The 22545-nt window shown below is 39.7% G+C and overlaps 1 protein-coding gene and 1 long non-coding RNA gene across 5 annotated transcripts in view; both read left to right on the top strand.

Annotated features, from left to right (window-relative positions):
• CABCOCO1 (ciliary associated calcium binding coiled-coil 1) overlaps window positions 1–22545 on the top strand; it is a 53763-nt gene that overhangs the window by 16565 nt on the left and 14653 nt on the right. For all 4 annotated transcript variants that reach the window (XM_082222490.1, XM_082222493.1, XM_082222491.1 and 1 more), the window contains exon 5: window positions 2425–2497. In XM_082222490.1, the coding sequence (XP_082078616.1) occupies window positions 2425–2497 (73 nt within the window). The remainder of the gene's footprint in view (window positions 1–2424; window positions 2498–22545) is intronic.
• On the top strand, window positions 892–2029 carry LOC309532382. The gene is made up of 2 exons (XR_014219835.1): window positions 892–970; window positions 1258–2029. It is a non-coding gene; the product is annotated as an uncharacterized lncRNA (long non-coding RNA).

Genomic DNA, 22545 nt, shown 5'->3' with positions numbered 1-22545 from the left:
CCAGGGATGCTGGATGCAAAGGCTGTACATTCTGTATATATTTTCAGTGATGGAGCTAAGGTATTTTTCCTTCCTCAAAATGAGTATTTGGTGCTTCAGCTCTTAAAACCTTTTTTTTTTCCTGGAGGAAGCTTTGTTATAAACATCTGAGAACTGTAATAAAAACAAGGAGAAATGCCTGAATATAGAGGCACAATCCACACAGAAGCTCTGATGATGCCTTCACGTCTGCTAAAAGATGACAGTGTTTTTCTCTCTCCCCCCCCCCCTTTTTTCATCTTGTCTCCGGAGGCAGGCAAGCAAGCATCAACATATCTCTTGACATTTTCTTTCAGGAAACAGTTAAGCTGGGGAAATATGTTGGCATTAATCACTTTCAGATCCTTGCAAGGTGTCATAAAAAGCCCTACCCTGTAACTTCATTCACATGTGTAATCATTTGTCTTGTCGTGCCAAAAGTCTAACCATCAGTAACGGCAGAAAGGAATGCCAAGTGTATTCCATTGTGTCCCGTAAAAAAAGAAAGGAAAGGAAATTTTGTACTGTTTTGGAGGAGAAATATGTATGTTGTCCAAGCTACATAATTTGATAGAAATGTGGCTCAATGGAAGCTCCTTGAGAACCAGGACAGTAATAATTTGGCCTACGCATACGCATTCCCCTCGCCTTCCTGAATCCAAAAGGGTGTATTCAGTTACACAAATGAGCATGTCTTCGGTCTGAGAGACATGGCCAAGGTATAAAGTATTTCTGTAGCGGTAATTTTCAAAAAACAAAAAACTAGGACCAGGAGTTCATGAGGGGTTTTAATATATAGACATGGAAGTTCTTGTTATAATAATAAATAAAACTTAATAAAAAATAAAGCAACTCTATCCTACCTTTACTCCAAGGAGATCAAGGTTGTGTTCATGGCTGAACCATGTGTATGTGTGTATATATATAAAATCACAACATTCCTATGAGAAAGGTTGTTTTCTGCTGCTCCAGAGAAGCGGACACGGAGCAACGGATCCAAACTACAAGAAAGAAGATTCCACCTAAACATTAGGAAGAACTTCCTGACAGTAAGAGCTGTTCAACAGTGGAATTTGCTGCCAAGGAGTGTGGTGAAGTCTCCTTCTTTGGAGGTCTTTAAGCAGAGGCTTGACAACCATATGTCAGGAGTGCTCTGATGGTGTTTCCTGCTTGGCAGGGGGTTGGACTCGAAGGCCCTTGTGGTCTATTCCAAGTCTATGATTCTATATTCTAAGATAGATTAGTGCTCATAGATGGTGATTGGTGCAATGACACCCAATGAACTTTCATGGCTGCGTGGGGATTTGAACTGGAGTCCCCAGTCCTAGCCTATCCACTGCATCCCCCTGGCTCTGTGATGTTCACAAAGGGCTTCTGTTTCTTTAGAACTCTGCTGTACGTTCCATTCTCTGACTTAGAAGGCTATTTCTAACTACACTGCAGTGTCCCTGATGCCCGCTATTGATAAGTTTGCCCATCAAACTTTTCTTTAAGTCGTGCTTAAGGAAAAGCATTCATAGGTGCCGTTGTGTTATATCATCCAGAGAGAGCAGTGATAAGGATTGCAGAAACGCACTGTGACTGCTGCTGACTGCATGGCTTCCATCAGTACGTCCAAGCGAGTCTTCTGGCCATGTATCTGCTGCAACTATTTTCACACTCTCTGATGTCATAATGTTTTCATGTTGCTATGGTCATGAGTCACCTTTTCTTAGCATTGTGATCTCACCAGAATAAGTCCCCTACCCACAAACAGATGGGCTATAATAGAAAAAGACAATTTATACCACTTGATCACCGAGAAAAACAGCAAGGACTAAAAAAAATTTAGTGTTTCAAGGTGAGGTATGTCTCTCAGCATCAGAATTAATTTAAAATAACACTTGTTCTAACATTCCAAATTTCAGTATATTGGTCCACATTGGAGACTATGACCTCTGATACATTCTTTGATCTCCTTGTTAGGTTTGTATAGAAGAATCTATCTAAATAAAGTTGGAAATATGTCCTATCTTGGGTTCTGATATTCACTGTTGTTGTTGTTGTTGTTGTTGTTGTTGTTTTACTTACGGAAGTGACCCAGAGCAACGTACAATACAGCATATACACTAAAGCCAATTACAAAAACCATAAGAAATCTATTTTTTTAAAACCCACACACATCTATACAAATCAAAGACAGAACCTGCCCCACAAAAAATTTGTAAATCAGGAATATGGTGGAAAATGGAAAAGTAAGAAAAAACCCCAGACATACTTCCCAAAAATCTAGGTAGAAGAGTACAGTCTTGTTATGGCAATGTTTTCCTTGTGAATCAAAATGGCCCTAGTTTCCTCCCAAAATATTTTTTCTAAATGGATTCCCTACCCCCTGCATAATGAAGTGTCAATGTTTTTGTCTTCCAGCATATTCCAGCATTATACACTATATGAATTTCTTTTCTACACTCCCAGGGAAGAAATTGTGTTGGGAGATGAGGTAAGTAATTTGTATGACTGGAACTGATTAAGTGGAATGTTTTAATGCATGTTCGCTGGCATCTGTTTTCTATAGCTCAAAGCAACTTTGTGTCACAATAGCTCAAGTGTTAACAGCATAGAATTGCAGATGAAAGAATAAAAGAGAAATGCAGTAATGCCTGTCTCCTCAGAAATTTGAAATTTAGAAGACTAAATACGCCATTGTTGGCTAGACTTCTTGCTGTCTTGTCAATAATATCTTCATTGACATCATTTATAAGGGAGATGTATGGAATTTTAGATACAGCTTATGGCTGAGGGCTGGTCTGTAGAGGTTTAAAGCTAATATGTATGTGACTATTTTCATTGATAAATCAGCATGTGGAAGAGGTTCAATAATAATAGTGGTTAATTTCTAATTCCTCGCTATTCCTGATGTGCCACTCTTCCACTCTTGTCTGTCCATATGTCCATATCCCTTTCAGTTACCCACATCTGTTCACTTCAGCAGTTTGATCACTGCCTTAGTGTGGTTAGTCACGAAACTGACCACAATCCAAATGGGAAAGTAGAATTTGCACAGCTTGCCTTTTCTGCCACAGGTGCTCTCACTGCTGAGGAGGCAATCCATTTCTTAAGAGCAGCTAATATCTTTGGCAGTGGGAACTGATATGACAGAAACTGCAGATAGAGCTCCAACTGCATACATGGGTCTATCCTGTTCACATATCACACCTTTGGACCGCACTTCTATTTTTAAATGATAATGCTGCATATTCTTTAAATATGTGAAACACATGATCCCCCCCCCCGAGACTTTTTTAGCCAATGAGAAGGCAGCTTTAAAGGGAGCAAGCAAATAATAAATGTCACTACTACCCTGCTGAGTGCTAACCATCATAATTCAGTTTGTCTAACGAGGGGGAAAAAAGCCATTGCAAAAGAAAACTGTCAGACTATGAATGTCAAACTCTTTCGAGAAGGTATAACTTGGCATTTAGCTAGCAACAGGTAGCATTTGTCCAGTAACAGTCAAGTCTTTTTAATGGTTTAGGAGGGAATGCCTTATAGAAATAATTTTACGTTGAAATAAATCCAGAGGGTTGGGTTTTTTTTGCGGGCGGGGACCCTAAATCCAATCTGGACGGTGTCTCTTATCTGGCTAATTTTACTAGAGAGCAACTAGGGCTTTGAGGGGAATACCTGCCATTAACCTCTATGGCAAACCATTTCAGTAGCTTCAACACCCATGGTTAAAGTCACTAAAATACTTATCCTCAGCTGGAAATTATCTGCACAAGACAATATAGCCTCCACTTCAAATTGCCAACATCCTGTACAGTTGAGAAAAGCACCTTCAAGAACATGTTCTGGTACATGTACTCAGCTGATAGCATGTTATGGTAGTGGTGAAGTCATGAGCTCTCATTCCACCCCATAAACAAGGTGGCCCAAGCATGAATTTTGTAGTCCCCAGAACCAGCATTCTGGGAGTCTACAGCATCAAATCCAAGATGACCTTCATTAGATCAGTCAGGACAGTGGGGTGGCAGAATTCCCAGTTTCTGTCCCAAGTGCTCAACACAAGGCACAAATACTCTGGATTAGTACAGTTGTACCTCGGAAGTCGAACGTTACATAACTTAAGTAAAGTGGTATCTCGGGTTAAGTACTTAATTTGTTCCGGAGGTCTGTTCTTAACCTGAAACTGTTCTTAACCTGAAGCTCTTCTTTAGCCTATGGGGCCTCCCGCTGCTGCCAGGCCACCAGAGCATGATTTCTGTTCTCATTCTGAAGCAAAGTTCTTAACCCAAGGTACTATTACTGGGTTAGCAGAGTCTGTAACCTGAAGCGTATGTAACCTGAAGTGTATGTAACCCGAGGTACCACTGTAATTATGTGACACATGTAACTGACATTCATTTCCATGCAAATGAAACTTCTAAACAATGTAAAGAAAGTCATTAATGACATTTCATTTATGGGCTTAAAACAACAACAGTAATGTGAATGAACACCAGTCATAGTGATTTGACTGATTTCCATTCTGGACCACAGACAAACACGCCAACTGCAGCAGTTTCCACTTCTGTTTCCATTTTCACTGGAATTCTCTGACACCCCAGTCTCCCAGTGCCTTACAATCTTTTAAGCAGCTGTAATTTAACATCCCTACTGATATTTTTTGTCTCTGGACCAAATTCTAGTTCTTGGAGAGGGGGGACTGACATTTGACAATCTCAAAAAAATTGTTGGGGCAGGTTGACTGCAGGAACAAAATGGTTCATCTTCATATTTTCTGGGACATTTTAAGCATGTAAATACAGAAGACCTCTGGGGATCCAAAGAGCCCATGGATTGTAAATGTAGGCCGTAGTTCTAATCACACAGCGGGACTTACTTCTGAGTAAACATGCATAAGATTGCACTGCACACTGAGAATAACTTTTCCGCATCTACCCCAGGAAATGGTTGCTTCGAGCCTTGGCATTCATTTCTGTCTCAGGTACAGAATTTGCTTATTTAATATAACATTGGCTTAGCCTACTTATTCACAGAGCACAAATGGAGGAATGCTGAATGCAGAAATTCAGCAAAGCAATTTCCATTAACATATGTCAGATCTCATAACAAATGTTTACATTGCTAAGACATTAATTGCATAGAAGCTTTTATTATTTTCTGTTTGGGGGGGGCTCAGCTAATTTATTTTACTTAGGGTGATGTATTACTGCGTGCCTGGGGCGGGGGGAGTTTTGGGAACATTTACAAATGCAGCCTTGATGGTTACATGTTCATGCTGTTCTTGAATGGAACAAGCCTTAAAAAAAATTGGAATGGTGTTTGCTTTGAAACGTTTCCTAATAAAAAATAATGTGGTTGGTAAATGTAGTTTTATCCCTTCTTGCTTCAATCAGTGTGATGGAATAATCAACCTTTTACGGCCCAGCTGACTGGATTTCTGAAGGAATTTCATACCTTGGACACAGTCCACAGAAACCTCTGTGCACAAGTTCCAATGATATGAGTTTATTTTCAAACTCTCAAGAGCAGAAAAAGTTTCCAGAGCATTCTGCCCAGGGCTTAGAGATGTCATAGAGTCAGATTGCAAGGGGTGTGTGTAATTTTTTATATATAATATTACATGTGCTCTGTCATTAAATTTATAGTCACCTGATATACGCTGGAGTTACCTTCGCAAAATAGTAACTATTTACATTAACTTATTTCTGTCTTGAGTATAACCATACTTGGACTCTCTCCAACCCTGATTTTATTTCATTTGGAATATATTACTTGTTCATGTGAATTTGTTACAGGAAAAGTTGTCCGTCCCCCCCGTCCCCCAGATTGGCTGATTAGAAAGCCTTACTTAAAAGGAGTTAGTCTGAAAAATTAGAAGCTGAAGCTGGGTTGTCGTGGGTATTATCAGTGTGTTGCTTTCAACAAGTCTTCATCTGGTACTTTTTTCTTGTGCAAGAACTCTTCATTAATTTTTTTTAATCCCAATGTATGAACTGAGATCTTCTGAACTGGGTTGTTGACTGATGTGCCTAGCATGCAGCTGGAAATATGCATACTTAACATTGTTCGGACGAGCAGAAACAATTTGGTTAGGTTGTGTTTAGTTGGGAAGTAAATTAAAGTTGGAGTGTGATGATAAACACCTCCCAGAGAACACCCACGTAATAAGCTACCTGCCCCCAAAATATTCTAACTGGTTTCCACACCAGCAAAGACTATGGAAATATAATGGTTCGTTTTTACTTAAATGGTTATATGTGATAAGAGTAAACCCTGATTTAATGTAAAAACAAATACATTTTGACATTTTGATGATGAGATTATCTGCAGGGTACAAAAAAAAGCTTGTGTACATGAGCTGTGCTAATTCTACAATAAAGCCACATCTTGGGATCACCCTAATTTCACCCCCCCCCAAAAAAAACACCTTCTGATATACACACATTGTTCTGTATTAATATTCACAACATTTATGAAATATTCACTTCAGCATATACATTATCTTTACAAACTAGAAAATACATTTTTTATCTTTATATATCAGAAATCTCTGCATTGTTCTCATAACAAAGTCTCACTTCTAAGATATATTTACCTACAGCTGTGGGTGATTCCAGAGTAAGCTAGCTGGTATTGTGCTATCCAATTACGTGCAAGTCAATGGGCATTTCCCCATATTAGCTGAAAATTATTGTACCAGCAATGAGTTATATTTAATGTGAAAATAGAGGTCATACCCACTGAATAACTACAGCTGGGAAATGAGTGTGTGTTACTATTTAAATTGCTACCATATGGCTAGCCCTGTAATATACATCTGTATATTTATGAAACTCTACCTAAGGAATTATTTATATTTCAATAAAAAAGATAAGATATATACAATGAGAACACAGACTATTAATATGAGCTCGCTCTTTGAAACGAAAGAAATATTCAGAGTTAAATATTTGTGGTTTGTTAATCCGGGTACATTTGGCATAGGGTTTGGACTGACTGAATAATCAAAACATAAGACAATGGAAACATTTAGCAATGCTAAGAGAAGGAGTGGCATGTAGAAACCCATGAGTTTCAAACCCGCTTTGAGCATGCTCTTAAATCTCAGAGCAGAAACTCTCATCCATGTTTGTCTTCTAATTAAAGAAATGAATTTTATAGAAAGGTCAGTGAGTTCAGAATTTGAGCTGACTTTTCCTGCGTTTGTAGTTGACACAGTCTGGGAGAGAAACAAGAGACCATAATATTGCCAGTGTCCTAGTTTTGAACTGCCCATCCTGAAGCAGAAAGGATGCTAATAACACTGTGCTATTTTGTCTCCACCTCTGCTCACCAAGGGCAAGATGGTTTGAGCATATAATGCCAATCCTAGCCTGACTCCACTGACGGTTTCTGGGCCCAATTCAAAGTGCTGGCTTTGACCTATTAAGCCTTAAATGGCTCAGGTCTGTAACACCTCAAGGACTGCGTCTTCCCATATGAACTGACTCAGACCCTGTGATAGACATCTGAGGCCCTTCTTCATGTACTTCCTCCATGAGAGGTCTGGAAGCTGGCAACACGAGGACGGGCCTTTTCTGTGGTGGCTCCCTATTTGTGGAATGCTCTCCCCAGGGAGGCTCGCCTGGTACCTTTGTTGCATATCTTTAGGTGCGAGGCAAAAACATTCCTCTTCTCCCAGGACTTCAGCTAATTAAACAATCTATGAACTTTTAAATTGGGGGGTATTGTTTTTGTTTGTTGAAGGGTTGTGTAGAAATTGAATAAATAATAATAAGTCATTATTGAGAGATGTGTCTGTCAAGGAGAATGGAGCATGCTGTAGTTAATTCAAGTAGTTTTAGGGCACTAGAAGTATGGCAGTGGGGAGACCTGCAATCAAATGGGCTGGAGGACCACCAAGAGCTCTCCTTGCTCCTGATTTCTTTCCCAACTTGAATGATGTGGCCTCCACATCTGTCAGCTCCTCTGTCTTGGCCTTGCTGCTGATGAACAAGAGGTTGACCAAAAAAGAAAGACTGCTTTCTTCCATGACTTGATTCTGGAGAAGCACAGAGACTTGGCCTGCACTACCAAAATTTGGCCAATACGTACTGATCAGCTGGGTTTGTCACCCGAAAGCCATCTTGCATAAGTAATTGGGCAGTTGAGACACGGGGAAATTCTTCTGTATTGAGTCCCTTGGCTTTCTTAGCACATTTGGTACAGTGGACCATGCTTGAGGAAAGCTGAGCTACGGAACTCCTTGCAATATGGAGAACTCTGTTGCAAAGAATTTAGCAATTTTGAAAGGTGGATAAATTAGTAGAAAGGTGATATATGTAATTGCCAGCTGATTATGCCTCCATCTGCTGCCATTTTGTGACAGACACCACCATTTTGTGACTGGTGGGCTTCTGTAATTTATAGCTCTCTCAGGTGAACTCTGAGTAGAAAGGAACCCTAAGGTAGGTAGAATGCTGCTGCTGTGCATTTTTAATTTAAAATAATGAATTTGATGGTGCAAGTATTGCTTTTGCACTTGTACATATTCTTCAGGTCTCCTCCTTTATACAAACGGGGGAAATGCAGGTGAAGAGGTCACTTGTCCAAAGTTCTTCAAATTCCTGTTTAACATTTTCACACAGTTTTCCTCACTGCATTATTCATGGTGTCCATTTATCATTGTAATTCTTCAGTGTTATTCATGCAGTTCCCTTAATGGTCCTTCATTTGTTCTAATAGAAACCACTTGTTAGCTTTTGAATCTCTACAGGATTTTGGATTCCTATTTCAAGCGTTTACATAGAGGAAAGACTAAATTAACCCATAATGATTGTTCTTCAAAGAGAATATTTAATGGAATTATTCTTTCACCTGCCTCTGTTATTGGAGATCTGTAGATGTGTGTACGTGCTCATTTAAATTTTGAGTACAGTCAAAATTGGTTTAAAAAGTGATATTGCATAAAGATTAAGTTGCTCTTCAGAAATTTCTTACCAGAGGGCACTAGAGTGCCCTCATGTGGGAGTTTCAGAAACATCTTTCCCATTGCTCTCTCTGGAAATGCTTTTCCGTCAAAGTGCCTGTGAGATACATGCCTTGAGGATATTGTATTTGTTTAGAAATTTACTCTTTGGAAAAAGACAAAGCGTTCATTCCAGAGCAATGGGTCAGGAATCTTACTTTGCTTATAATTCTGTTTCTTAAAACTCTTCTATCTGGGTATTATAATTCCTTCTGAATCAGAAAATCATCCTCCTGTCAGAGATGCTCAGGATGAATTAATTGCACAGGGGGAACAATTAAAGGCACGCTTCAGTCTTATATCTGCTTTTCCTAGCTACTATTTAATGCAACTCATGGCACTAAAGTGGCAGAAAGGACAGGTTAAATTTGACTTGGCATTCCAAACGAAGAATTTCTGTTGTTTGGGAATAATCCTCATTGGGACAGGTAACTAATAAAGGGAGTAACGATTACATGATTAAAAATAATTTTTCAATAATAAAATAGGCTTGGAATTGTTTTGATTTCATTTATTAGACTTGCAGATCACTTTAATATAGTCTCAAAGACATTTGCAGCCTATATATGTATACTGTGATAAAAACATATTATACTGTGTATAGTATGTGTACAGTAACTGTTTTAAAACACACACTAAAACCCAGATTGAGGAACTGTAGCAACAATGTATATAAGCCCGCCCCAGAAGGATACCACGGTCAACAGTATCAAAAACCAGAATGTTGTCAATTAATACAAACAGGGACACAGGTTATCCCTGACGCAGGTTATCTCACTACTGAAGCTGAACATAAAGTCCTGTTGCCATGAATCTAGAAATACTGAAATGTTGATGTTGTAGAGGTGGTTAATGCTGTGGTTGTAGAGATTGTGAGGGAAAAGCCAACTAAAGTTGCTTGTGACACTGAAAACAATAGGATTCCAGTCAGTTATGGTCCACAAGCTTCACTGACTAATAATAATAATAATAATAAGCCATTGGTAAATTTTATTAATTTCAGCTTCAGGCAGTTTATATTAAGCAAGCTTATAAGCACTAAGGGAATAATCATGTTTGACAAATGCAACTTGATTTTTTTTTTTTGGAATATTTTAAATCTGAAGTGCAGTACAGTGGAAAATAGTATCATTGCCTGGAGTGATTTATGTTGTCGCATCTCCCCCCCCCCCCCCCGGCTCTTCTTGCAAGATACAAAGCAAAATGCAATGGAGGTAATAAATGTCAAGGGCATTCAATAGAATCGTAGAGTTGGAAGGGTCATCTGGTCCAACAATCTGCAATGCAGGCATTTGAAACTGGACAGTCTGGACAGTCCGAGTGGGCTGGGCTTGGGAGAGGACTGAAGTGGAGCAGGCTTCACTCCAGTCCGTCCCCAGCCTATAAAGGGCTGGCTGCGCCAAACCTCTGGACCACAGTTGGCCAAAGAACAACCTGCCCTTCCCACCTTTTTTATGCTGTGGTTTTTATATACTAACTATCCTTCCTAGTGCATTGTGTTTCTCGACCTTGCTGTAGCTTAACAATGGTTGCCGTTTTCTGAGCTCTGTCCCAGCTTCTGCCAACCTAGCAGTTTGAAAGCATACGAGTGCAAGTAGAAAAATAGGTACTGGGGGAAATTTCTGCCTGAAACCCTGGAAAGCTGCTGCCAGTCTGTGTTGGCAATACTGAGCTAGATGGGCCAGTGTGTCTGACTTGGTATATACCAGTTTCGCAGGAAGGTAAACGGCATTTCCGTGCGCTCTGGCTTCCGTCAAGGTGTTCTGTTGCGCCAGAAGCGGCTTAGTCATGCTGGCCACATGACCCGGAAAGCTGTCTGCGGACAAACGCCGGCTCCCTCGGCCTGAAAAGCAAGATGAGTGCCGCAACCCCATAGTCGCCTTTGACTGAACTGAACTGCCCAGGGGTCCTTTACCTTTTACCTTTTTTTTTACCCCAGATGCAATGTTACCTTTTTTCATTGGGTTGTATGTCAGTACACCAAGAGGCATGATTCATGGAGAATGCAAATTCCGTCTAGGAAATCTGCTCCTTTGTATAAGCTGGATAAAAGGGAGGAAGTAATCTGTGATTAAATTTGAGAAGAGAGTAGAATGTTTCAGTCTTAAGCATTTACATTGTTTCGCAGGGTAGAGTCCCTCACGAGGTCAAGCACAGAAGATGGAGCTGAATTGTTTTGGTTGCTAGCTTCTGTCTGATAAAGGCAAGAGTGATGCCTTGAAAAACATTTCTAAAGGCGAAATGTAGGGATAAAAGTTATTTAGTAGCCTGTTAATGCTTGCTCTGCATATCAGCTCCTTTTCACAGAAAAGAGGATGGGGCATCAGCAATTTCAGTTGTTCAAGTTTAACAAGAAGTTTAATCTCTCACACACACAAAAATGCTTTGTTAGGCTACATTCATTTGCTACATTTTGGATTCAGTATGGAAATTCCGTTCAGAGGGTATGCTTTTATGTTTTCCCGGTGAATATTCATGAAGCGTACGTGTGAGTATTTTGGATTCTTCAATAAAGGGATTTCATTTAGAGGAAAGGGCTTCTGATCTTTAGAAACAAAATAAACTTGAGAAGATGTAATATTGGGATGGCAGCTGGGTTTCTCAGTTAACAGTACAATTATACATGTCTGAAATAAGACTCTTTGAGTTCAACAGGACTTACTCCCAGGTCAGTGGGTATTGAATTGCAGCCAATATTGTCATTGACTTGCAACTATTTCCAAAAATGACTGATTCAACAAAACGAGTGGTAGAATTATGTTGCTTGGGGAATTACGTTGTTTGGGGAATTGGTACAAGGGCACAGGATTTGGGGTCATCCATAAAATTATATTATGCATTGATTGATTGATTGATTGATTGATTGATTGATTATTTCCCCCTTGCTTAATATACTAAAAATATCTCTAAGCAGTGTACTGAAGCAACAATAGACAACTTACAGTATTACAAAAATGCACAGTTACCTATAAAAACATTACATCAATACAAAGTTACTAATATATATAAATCAATATCAATCCATTTGCCTTCTGACACACCCTCCCTCTTGTCCTCTGGGTCCAAACTCTCAGCTCACCCACAAAAGTCTCGCAACGAGAAGAGTTCCTGGAAACAGCGGACATCACTCTAGTCTCTCAATCTAGATTTGTTTTTTATGGGCAGGCCCAAGGTGGAAAGTACTTCCACATACTTCCCACAGCTATGTCCCATTCAGCTGCAGTCTCCGCTCCCGGTTCCAGGTATAGCAGGTTTGTTGAGTTTCCCATTGGCTCCACAGGATGGGGAAAGGGCCACTGCTCTACCTGCTCCACTCGCAACTTTCTTCACACTCTGTCCTTTTCTCCTCCTCCAGATGCTTAGATGAGGGAGGTATCAAGATTGTGACAAAGTATTGGGTATTAGCTAAAACTAAGCATAATATGACAAGGGGTTGGAGGTGCTGTTTAAAAGAGCTTCAGTGTATGATAACGTTTTATGGATGATCTCATTTCACTGTTAGGACCTCGTTTTGAATTTCTCCTATTTCGGTTGATTTCAAGGGGGTGGGGGTGGCGGACAGAAGACAGCTTGCTAGCTATGCTAAATGACTACAGATGCCAAGCAGGGTCATTTTGTGAACAGTTCGACTCCCTTAAGCACTAATCTGTGAGCTGTCTGCAAAAAATAGGAAACAATAGAATTGGTGAGTTTTAAATAACTTCCTGGTAAGGGATCTGTCCTGGAAATTTTCGTTTTGAGTGTTTCCAAAGCCCCTTTTACAGTTTTGATGTCTTGTACAGTGGAAGATGTGAAAAAGAAGCTAAAAAAGGTTATGTTCATGTTGAGCGGATTCCAACATTGCCAGTTTTTTCTCCCCCACTCCGCTGTTCTGTTTTGCTCAGCATCCGTCCTGAAGAATTGTTCTAGAGAACATGGAAGTTTGCTCACTATTTTGTGACGCTTTCGTTTGTCCTAATAACAATGTTATCCTACAGTGGCTTTTGGATTTTTCCAAAGAGGAACCTAGGTAGCTGCATTGTGGAGCTAGACCATTGGTCCATCTAGTTCAATATTATCTGCACTGGCCTGCAGCTGCTCCCCCACGGTTTCAGTTAGGGGACATTCCCAGCCTACCTACCTGGACCTGTGGGCGACTGAACCTTCTGTATGCAGAGCAGATGTTCCCCCACTTTGCAACAGTCCAAATGAATCAAAGCAGTTACCCGTGTCTCATAATTTTTGCTAAGGAACCACATTGCATGAGACTCCATAGACCTCACAGTGTAACTCTAGTGGTATATCTGTAAAGGGGCAAGTCTCAGTCTGTATTGCAGTCCTTGGTGAGCAAAATAGAGACAAGAAACAGTAGTTGTGCTCATTGCTGTAACAACAGTTAACTTTTTCACATAGTTCTTGTTTATTCTCACTGTGGCTTTAAGACTGTCCGCGTTTGACCTGTATTAAGGATGTGTGCTTGATCCTGTAGTCTTTACAGTGCAAAAAGTAACATGAGCCTCAATACTATGGTCCCAGTTTTGTGTAACTTCCTTCAAGTTGAGGTCAGGCAGGCCCCCTCCCTGTTGAATGTCTGGCACTTACTGAAGACTTGTTTTTATTCCAATAGGCAATTTTTAATTGAATTCTGATTTTGAGTTTAACTCGTTTTAGCCTTATTGTTTTGGGTCTTCTGTACACCACTTAGAGATGACTGTGGTATACAAGTGGTATACAAAGTCATGAAATAAAATTATTAACCGTGGAATGAAAACTAGCAACCATATGGCACAATAGTTCTCTACGCTTTGGTAAAATATATTTCAAATAAGACGGCAGTAAAACTTTAGGTTGTCGGGAAAGGGATCATTTCAAAATATTATATACAATACTTTGCCAGTACTTCTTTGCTTCTGTGCACATCCACCAACAGTGAATGAAGTTTGCCTTCCCTATTCCCCATTTCCATCCTCTTATCATCAATCAAATCTTAATCGCATCCATGATTTTGCAGAATTCTCACAATGATACAGAACAAACTGCATAATTGTTCAGATTTGCCCAGATAGAATTCCCAAACTTCTTGTGGCAACTTTCTCCTCTACCCCCAACATTTTTTCCCATTCACAAACATCTTCAGCTTGTCTATTTTGCCTCTTATCACATAGCATTTGATAGATCTTAAGACGGCATAGTTCTCGGTTTTCTCCTATGTTTGTTTAAGTAGGAAAAAGAGAGTAAAACTATTCCTCATACAGCAAGCTTTGCTTTCCATCACCAGCACCCTTTCGTGGAAGCAGGATAAGATGATGTAGCTAGCACCAAAACACTAAGAACAAGGACAAAATCACAGCAAGTCTCTTCGGAGCATTCTGCATTCTTACTTCTTCTAAGTTATTTCAACATCACTTATCCTTATTTAGAGAGAATTAAAATTAGCCCAAAGCTACACTTATCCATTATTATTTCTTCCACAAAAAAGGATTCATAATTTATAATAAATTAGCACAATTGCTGTTGGTACACATCAACTCTTATTTTTTCCCTGTTCTCACAGCTGAGCATCTCACTGGGCTGTCACATTTTCCATAAAAGCAGCCTTTATGCGGTAGATCTGCTTCTGATTAAATCTGACATTTTGTTGGTGCACTAGCTGAGGTCATACTGCATGTATAACAATTGCAATTACACCAGAGTCCCCTTTAGCTGAACTTCTTACAAAGTAGTAAATGTCTTTTTCCAAGTACAACAAAGAATTGGATATGGAAACCCACTCTCATACTAAAAAAAAATCAGTTACAGTGATTCATTTTTTTTGTAGTAAATCAAAATAAATGTCTTATTTAAAAGAGATGGGGTTGGTGGGGCTTACTGCATGTGTGAATCATAGAGTTCTCATAGACATTCATGAGAAAACATTCATTATGTTCAATTTTTTCAGCAGCCACAACATTTCTTTTAAATGATATGTCTACAATTTGCTTTGAAGATGGACAGGGAAAACTTCAGTTAAAAGCTTAACACAGATTGCAGAGATAACTTGCTACATGGTCTAGATCAGGGTTTCCCAAACTTAGGTCTCCAACTGGTTTTGGACTACAATTCCCATTATGCTGACCACTAGTCCTGCAAGCTAGGGAGAATGGGAGTTACAGTCTGAAAACAGCTGGAGACCTAAGTTTGGGGAACCCTGGTCTAGATTCTTCTTCAGTGCAGACGTTGTATCTGGGTCATTCCATGCCAAATCACCTGATTTTAATGCTCTACCGTGCTCTCACGTCTCAGATTTTGTTCAATTTTTTGTGTTTGTACATACCTATGAGATAACCTCAAATTAATTTTTAAAGATTTTTTTGGTCTCAGGAGAATTTTTTTTTAATTCCGATTTTCACACGATTTAGGCTAATCCAATTTCTGCGTCAAGTTTAGGAAAAACCTCCTGTTCTGCATATTTTTCAACCGATTGGGCTTATTTGGGTCTCAAAATAAAGCTAGTTTTGGTCTCTTTCAAAATAAGGTATAAAAATGGCATTACATGCCGTAGAAAAGGGTCGCCGACCATTCAAAGTGAATTTTAGTCATTTTCTACCTTGGTAGGTTCGATACGCCATAGCGTGCAAGCCACAACTAACACATGTATCATACTTTTCTTTCTTTTTTTTTGTAGAATGGGCTAACCATGAACTGGTTGTGTTTTAAAAATAAGGGGTGTTTTTGATGGTTATAAAATATAAGTTTTATTAATTATTTAATAAAAACAAAATACGTCTTGGAACCTTTGTTCCTTTTATTGTGTAAAACACTTCTCCTAGACAGCTGTGTAGAGGAAAGGGATACTAAAGTTCAGTTCATGTATCCTCCTGGTCCTTCACCAATATATTTTGGGCCAACTAAGAATGACTCCTGGGTGCCCTGTGAAAATATAATCAAAGATGTTCCAGTTCCTTCATCATCAACTGTACGCAAATTATGCTTCAAGTTGTGTTGAAGTGTCGACACTGGAGCCAGGAACACCCAACTCAGGATTAAAGCAGTGGAGGAAGACACCCCAACCCAACAGAAACAGAAACTCTCATCTACTGAGAGACCCATCCTATTTTATCAGCTGAGCTATGTGAAGTAACTCAATCCCTGTAGGCTGTCCACAGTCCATAGCTGTTATGGAGGAAACCTCTTGGGTGATGAGTTCATCAGATCTGACTTTTAGGACTCTGCACCTAGGGCCTTGTGGGTCAGATCTGAGCTCTGAGGCATGTATGCTGTTCCCTGGCTACACCAAACATCGATTCCTAGGCAGGCCCATTCTTACTCACAAGACAGAATTCCTACATCCAAGTTTACACATAAACTTCTTGAAAGTAGAGTAGGAGGTCTATACGGAAAACTTATTGTGACGAGAAGAAAATAAAGACAATCTAGCATGTCACTCTTATAGTTGCTTGGGTTATTTAGTCCTCTGTTTGATAACGTCTGAGTGAAGCCTGACAGCCTTGGTAGAAGGAAAAAGCGTTACACTTTTGTTCATGAAATTTAAGGTTAAAATGCCCATGTTTCAACTCATGGAACATTCCCAATGACCATAGGGGTGCATCCTGGTCTCCAGTAACTTGGGGACAAAGTGTTCCCCATTCACGGTTTGCTGTGCGTTGTGTTCTGATGTGCTGAAATTGAAATAAATGCAAGCTTATGAAATCTGGTTAATACCCTTTATATTGAAGACTTGGCTCACGCTTGCTTAAAGCCATCCTTTTAAAGTCCGTGTCATACGTAAAGTTGTTGTTGTTTTCCTAGAACACATATTTCAGTCAAGATGCTTGAGTTATTCCTCAATAGATATTCCCCAATTATTAGTATTTTAAAATTCCACTCAGCTTTTCTCCTAAATGCGATTGATCACTAGATGGAGACAAAACAATTTACCTTTACACATTAGAAGATTTACAGATGGTAATCAAATCCACCAGCTGCTGCCCACTTTTTTTCTGGGCAGTTTGCCAGCTTTACTGGCAGCATGTTGACTTGGAAGCTGATAGTGTGACTCAGTTTGATTGAGATCTTATGTGATGATTTTTATTATAAATTTTGGTTGTAATGTTACTGGGTTGGGTGGGTGTTTTTTTGGTTTTTAAAAAATCATAAAGTAGATCCAATATACGTATAATGACCAAAGGGTGCTGCTGCTTTCCTGCAGGAAATGTCTAATTTTAAGATACCAGATTATACATGGAATGTCATCAATTGTTGGAGTCTGCTCTGACTTGCCCTGTTCTTATCAAGCTGGAATATTGAGGAAAAAATCAGTGGGAGAGGAAGGGTTGGGAGAGTCAATGGAAAAAGATTCTTAAAATCAGCAGCTCTGAGTAAATTAGAATATTGGTGGCTGTTCATTTTAAACATACATGCATTCAAGTGATGTGATGTTCCAGGAGTTAAGGGACAGGATAAGGCGTTACTTTGGTGTCTATAACTCATTTCCATGAGGAAGGAACTCATTTATCATCTTTAAATACAAAGCAGAGCAGGGGTTCTACTGGACATGATCTCAGGCATAGGGAGCTCTGCATCCAGTTTGGTTTACAACATACCGTACTTTTCAGTCTATAAAATGGAATATAAGATGTATAAGATGCCCCCCTATTTGGGGGGGGCCCTCAAATTTAAGGGGTGGAATGCCGAACCAAATATCACTCACCCAACTGGCAAACGCTAACAATCGCAAGCAACACAAGCCAAATTGCGGAAGCGGCTGCCAATCCAAAGCAGCCCTTGATGCATCCTCTAATAACCCTCCCATTTGACAAAGCAGCCCTTGCAGCAGACACCATTCACCTACCCAATCGCTAGATCCTGCTTGCGGATGCAACCAATCACTCGTCCCCACTCTGCACTACCTATGCATAAGATGACCCCCATTTTTTACTTTATTTTGGAGTAAAAAAAACCTCGTCTAATACATGGAAAAGTATGATAATTTATTGGCGGAGTATACCTATAGGTGTAAATAACACAGAAGATAATATTTGCATAATCAGATGAGCAAGTTTTTTTTCTTTAAGGAAAGCTTTCTGTCAGTTGAAGCATTTTTGTTGCTCATTTAGTTCTGCATGAACCACGTATAAGAGTGGGACCCATAAATTTTGCTCCTGTTAGGGAGACGCAGAGTGAAGCTCCCGTTTTATTGTTTGTATGGTGATGATGTGGCATGTATTGGGGTTGCATCCAATAAATCAGGCCAATGTGAAGTGGAAATTGCAGAGCAGAGCACTTGCCAAGCGGATGTTTTTGCATGTTCTCCTGCTCCGTTCTTGTACCTTCTTTGCTGTCCCTTCCTTGCTGGCTCTTTCTTCCATATTCAGTGTTGCCCCTGCTTACAGGTTCACAGTTGCTGATTGATGGTTGGGCAATTCCCGATGTCCTTGGAGAGCAATGCTTGGCCAGATCCATTTCAGTGCAATTTCAGATCTGTGTTTGACACCCAAACCATTTTAATTTATTTTGTCTGTCTCACAATTTTTAAATGCACAATCCCTTAGATACAAGTCCCATTGAAATGTTGGATTATTTCAGTGTGAAAATGATTAGGGTTAGACCCTGTGCTAACTACTTCTTCATCTCACCATATCTCCTTTTCTTCACACTTGTGGCCTTGATGGGTTGGCATACCTGAGCAGTGTAGCTGTAGCTGTAACTAGCCTCATGCAACTTCCGGTTGTCTCACCAAGAGAACACAGTAACTATTTTTGTTGGGCTAGCACACAGCACTCTATTCATGATCTTTATCCAGTTCATATAGTCCTCAATAGTAGGACTGGTTTCCTGAATTACATATTACTATTTTTTAAGTAATATTTATTAGAGTTTCGAATAATACAGAAAGCAAAAAGAAAAAAAAGAATTCATCCTTTACAGTCCCATTTTCAATAACTTTTTTCCGCGACTTCCCCTCACCTCCCCTTCTTGTATTCCAAGTCCAAATATTTATCCAACAAGTTCTTATCTCTAATTTCTTAACCTTAATTTATTATTATGTTTATTTATATTAAATTTTTAACCTTAATTCATTATTATATTTAATTCAATTTATATATCAACTTTTAACTTATGTACCTCAATCATTTATAGAAAACTTTTTCTAAGGTCGACCCTATTTCCCTTCCACGAATTCCCCATTCTTATACTAATAGCAACACAGAATTAAACACAGAATAAAGAAGACCAAGCCCCCTTTGGATTTCCAAACCCCACCCTCCCTTCCCCGGTTTCAATCCCAAAACCATAGTCCATTAGTCCATCTATTATTAGCCTGGCAACCTCACGTCCGAGGCCCTTAAATCTCTCTCAGTCCCTTTCTGCCGGCTTCTTTGAAAGTCCCTTGTATTTAACACCCAGTCTCGAAGGGGCACTCTATAATGTCCATATTCCTTCCAGCCAGGCCTCCTTGTTTAAAGGTGGAGCTCAAGTCCTGTTTCTTAGATCCAAATGTCCCAAAAGCTCCAGCTTCCACCTTGATCAAATTAATAGTCCCTAAATCTTCAGATCCCCACAAAAGAAGATCTTTCCATTCCTCATTTCTAAGTTCAAACCATACATATTTTTTTGAAGGACAAATGAGACCGGCAACAAAATGTTAAATGTGTGGAACATCCCTGTTTAGGATCCAACCAACCAGCCATTCCGTTTTCCTTGGCTATCCAATTCCCATCCCATTCACCTGCTTTTTTGTCTCCCTGCCCTCCTGGTCAGATTTGGCTACTGAGCATGCTTAGTCCTCACTGGTTTATGTTTGAAGTTTTTTCTTCCTTAGGATTTTCCCCCAGAGCTGTGTTTTTTTCTGGTGCTTCTGAAAAACCTAGGGTGCTGTCAAGCCTCCCTCTTCAGCCTGGATGGTACCATTTGGCTACATAAGAATCAGCAAGCACTTGAAGAATAACCTCTCTTTCTTTCTTTCATTCAGACATCCATATGAATGTAAAATCTCTTTTAAAAAAATTAAAATCACAACTCCTGCCTTAATATCATTCATGGTGTTGGTCAACATAAATCTTAAATCCTTATCCTATTTGCTATGGAGGTGAAACTTGAAACATTGAGACTCCTAACAAGCCTGCAGAGATTAGTCCGAATTATGTGGAACATTTGGCTCCAAACAGAATGTCAAAAAGAAAAATCTTTCAGCTGATGTTCCCTCTGGAAGAATGGAAAAAGAGTCACAAAGCAGAGAAGGTTGAACACAAGCATTCAAACGCTCTGTTTCCTCACCCATTCCCAATTGCATCTGAAGCTTCATACTGTTTTTCTGCAGCACAGAACCTTTTCTCATGAATCTCAGCTTGAGGTTAAACCCTTCATGATTATGGGGATCTTGTTTAAACAAATGTCATCTCTCACGCTTTTAAGAAATGGAAATTAAATTACAGATGGCGAGGGATAAGGAGTAAAATGGCTGTGTTATGTAACAATTCACTTCAGGGGGAAACTATTTGGTTGAAGATGGTTATTGTTTCTTCCCACTCTTAGTTAAACACATTTTAAACACCCTGATTTAATAACATGATTTGCTGGCAGTTTTCAAAGCAAGTCACAGTAGAAACTATTTCAAGCCCAACAACGCTTGGAAATAACACTTTCCGATGCTGTCTAAGGCCTAATAAAAACAACACTTCTGGCTTCTGAATATATCACAGTTCCCATTTTCCCAGTTTTGCAGCTTCTGTGGCTTGCATGGTCTGGGGAGTTAGTTTGATAAGTTTTCTGTTGTCCTGCCTTGTTTAGCACCCATTTAACTGAATTTCATCCAACTCACATGTTGGTCTTGTTTGATCTAAAATTGTTTATAATAGAACACACAGCTGGTTTGATTCATGTGTTACACTGGAGGCCACTAGTTCCTTGAGAAAAGTGGTTCATTTTAGATCTTCAACTGTGATACGGCGCTAAGGCTTTCAAACATTTTGTTAGCGAGCTGGCTGGTTTTTAGAAAGAACCCCCACCCGGCCCCAGATGAGCTTATATTTCCCTTACTGTGTTTTTACAAACACAAGTAACGCATAATTGGTATAACAATGCAATGTGAATTTATGCCGTATTGCAGTAATTTTACCCTGGAGTTTATGGTTGCCAGATTCCCCCAGTGCTTTCACATTCATTGATGAATCGGGGTTGAGGCCATTGTGGTTTCTCCTGCCTGCCTTCCCCTTACCTGCTGTAATGAACAGGATTGCACATAACTTCTGACCAAGAATCTTGGGAACTGTAGTTTTCCCTACAGTTCCCAACACCCTTAACAGATTACAGTTCGCAGGATTATTTACTGGAAGTAATGTGCTTTAAATGGACGGTGTGTATGTAGCTTCTATCTTCCAATGTTGTGTCCCTTGACTATTCCTGCTCTTGGTTTGAGGCACATTAAAATCTTCTAAAACATGGGTGAATAAATGGAGAATCCTGCCTGAATGCACAGCTTAGAGTATATTTAATTTACCTTTACTGTATTGATTTTTATTCTTTGGTAGTGTGGGTTCCCTTGACCTTTAAACCACACCACAGAAAATGTACAGTTTTTCAGCCTAAGCCTAGCCATGTTTATTCAGAAGTAAGTCCCATTTATTTCATTATCTTAATTCATTGGACCACAGAGATGTTCAGGGCCCTGTCAGCCTTATGATCCTATGATTATGTTTTTTGAAAAACTAGAGCAAGCGTCGTATCAGTCAACAGCTTGTCCTCTGTATTTTCCTTCAAGTGACTAATGAGCAAAATCCCATGTTATATATAAAGGGGATAAGAGACACAGCGGGAATAAACATATCAATCATGGGCAGCTTGTTCAGTCCTAAAAGCTACAGTGAGAAATCAGTCGAAAGAGAGGGGGACCTTGGTTAACTTTCATATTTTCTTTTCTTTTCTTTTTTTCCTTGCATGGGCTACATCATCAAAGTAGATTCTAAGCTGCTGTTAAAAGGCATGTGACAATTACAGGTGTCCCAGAGAGGAATTGCCTGTTTGTAAGAAACATGAAAAACTTGCTACCTGTGTCCAAGTATCATTATACATTGCAGGAGGGGAGAATTGAACCTGGCACAGGGCTGGATAGTTTTGCTATACAGTGGTACCTCAGGTTAAGTACTTAATACATTCCGGAGGTCCGTACTTAACCTGAAACTGTTCTTAACCTGAAGCACCACTTTAGCCTATGGGGCCTCCTGCTGCTGCCGCGCCGCCAGAGCACGATTTCTGTTCTCATCCTGAAGCAAAGTTCTTAACCTGAAGCACTATTTCTGGGTTAGCGGAGTCTGTAACCTGAAGCGTATGTAACCCGGGGTACCACTGTAGTTTGAATTGTTAACCACCAATTTGGACAGGGAAGGAGCAACTCAGTGCCTCAACAGTCCTGAAATGAATACAGTGATACCTCTGGTTACGTACTTAATTCGTTCCGGAGGTCCGTTCTTAACCTGAAACTGTTCTTAACCTGAAGCACCACTTTAGCTAATGAGGCCCCTCCCGCCGCTGCCACGCCACCGGAGCATGATTTCTGTTCTCATCCTGAAGCAAAGTTC

Source organism: Podarcis vaucheri, assembly GCF_965113315.1.
Source record: "Podarcis vaucheri genome assembly, chromosome: 5".
In the NCBI taxonomy this organism is placed as follows: domain Eukaryota; kingdom Metazoa; phylum Chordata; class Lepidosauria; order Squamata; family Lacertidae; genus Podarcis; species Podarcis vaucheri.
The sequence above is the reverse complement of the archived record's forward strand: the minus strand, read 5'-3'. Positions and strand labels throughout refer to the sequence as shown.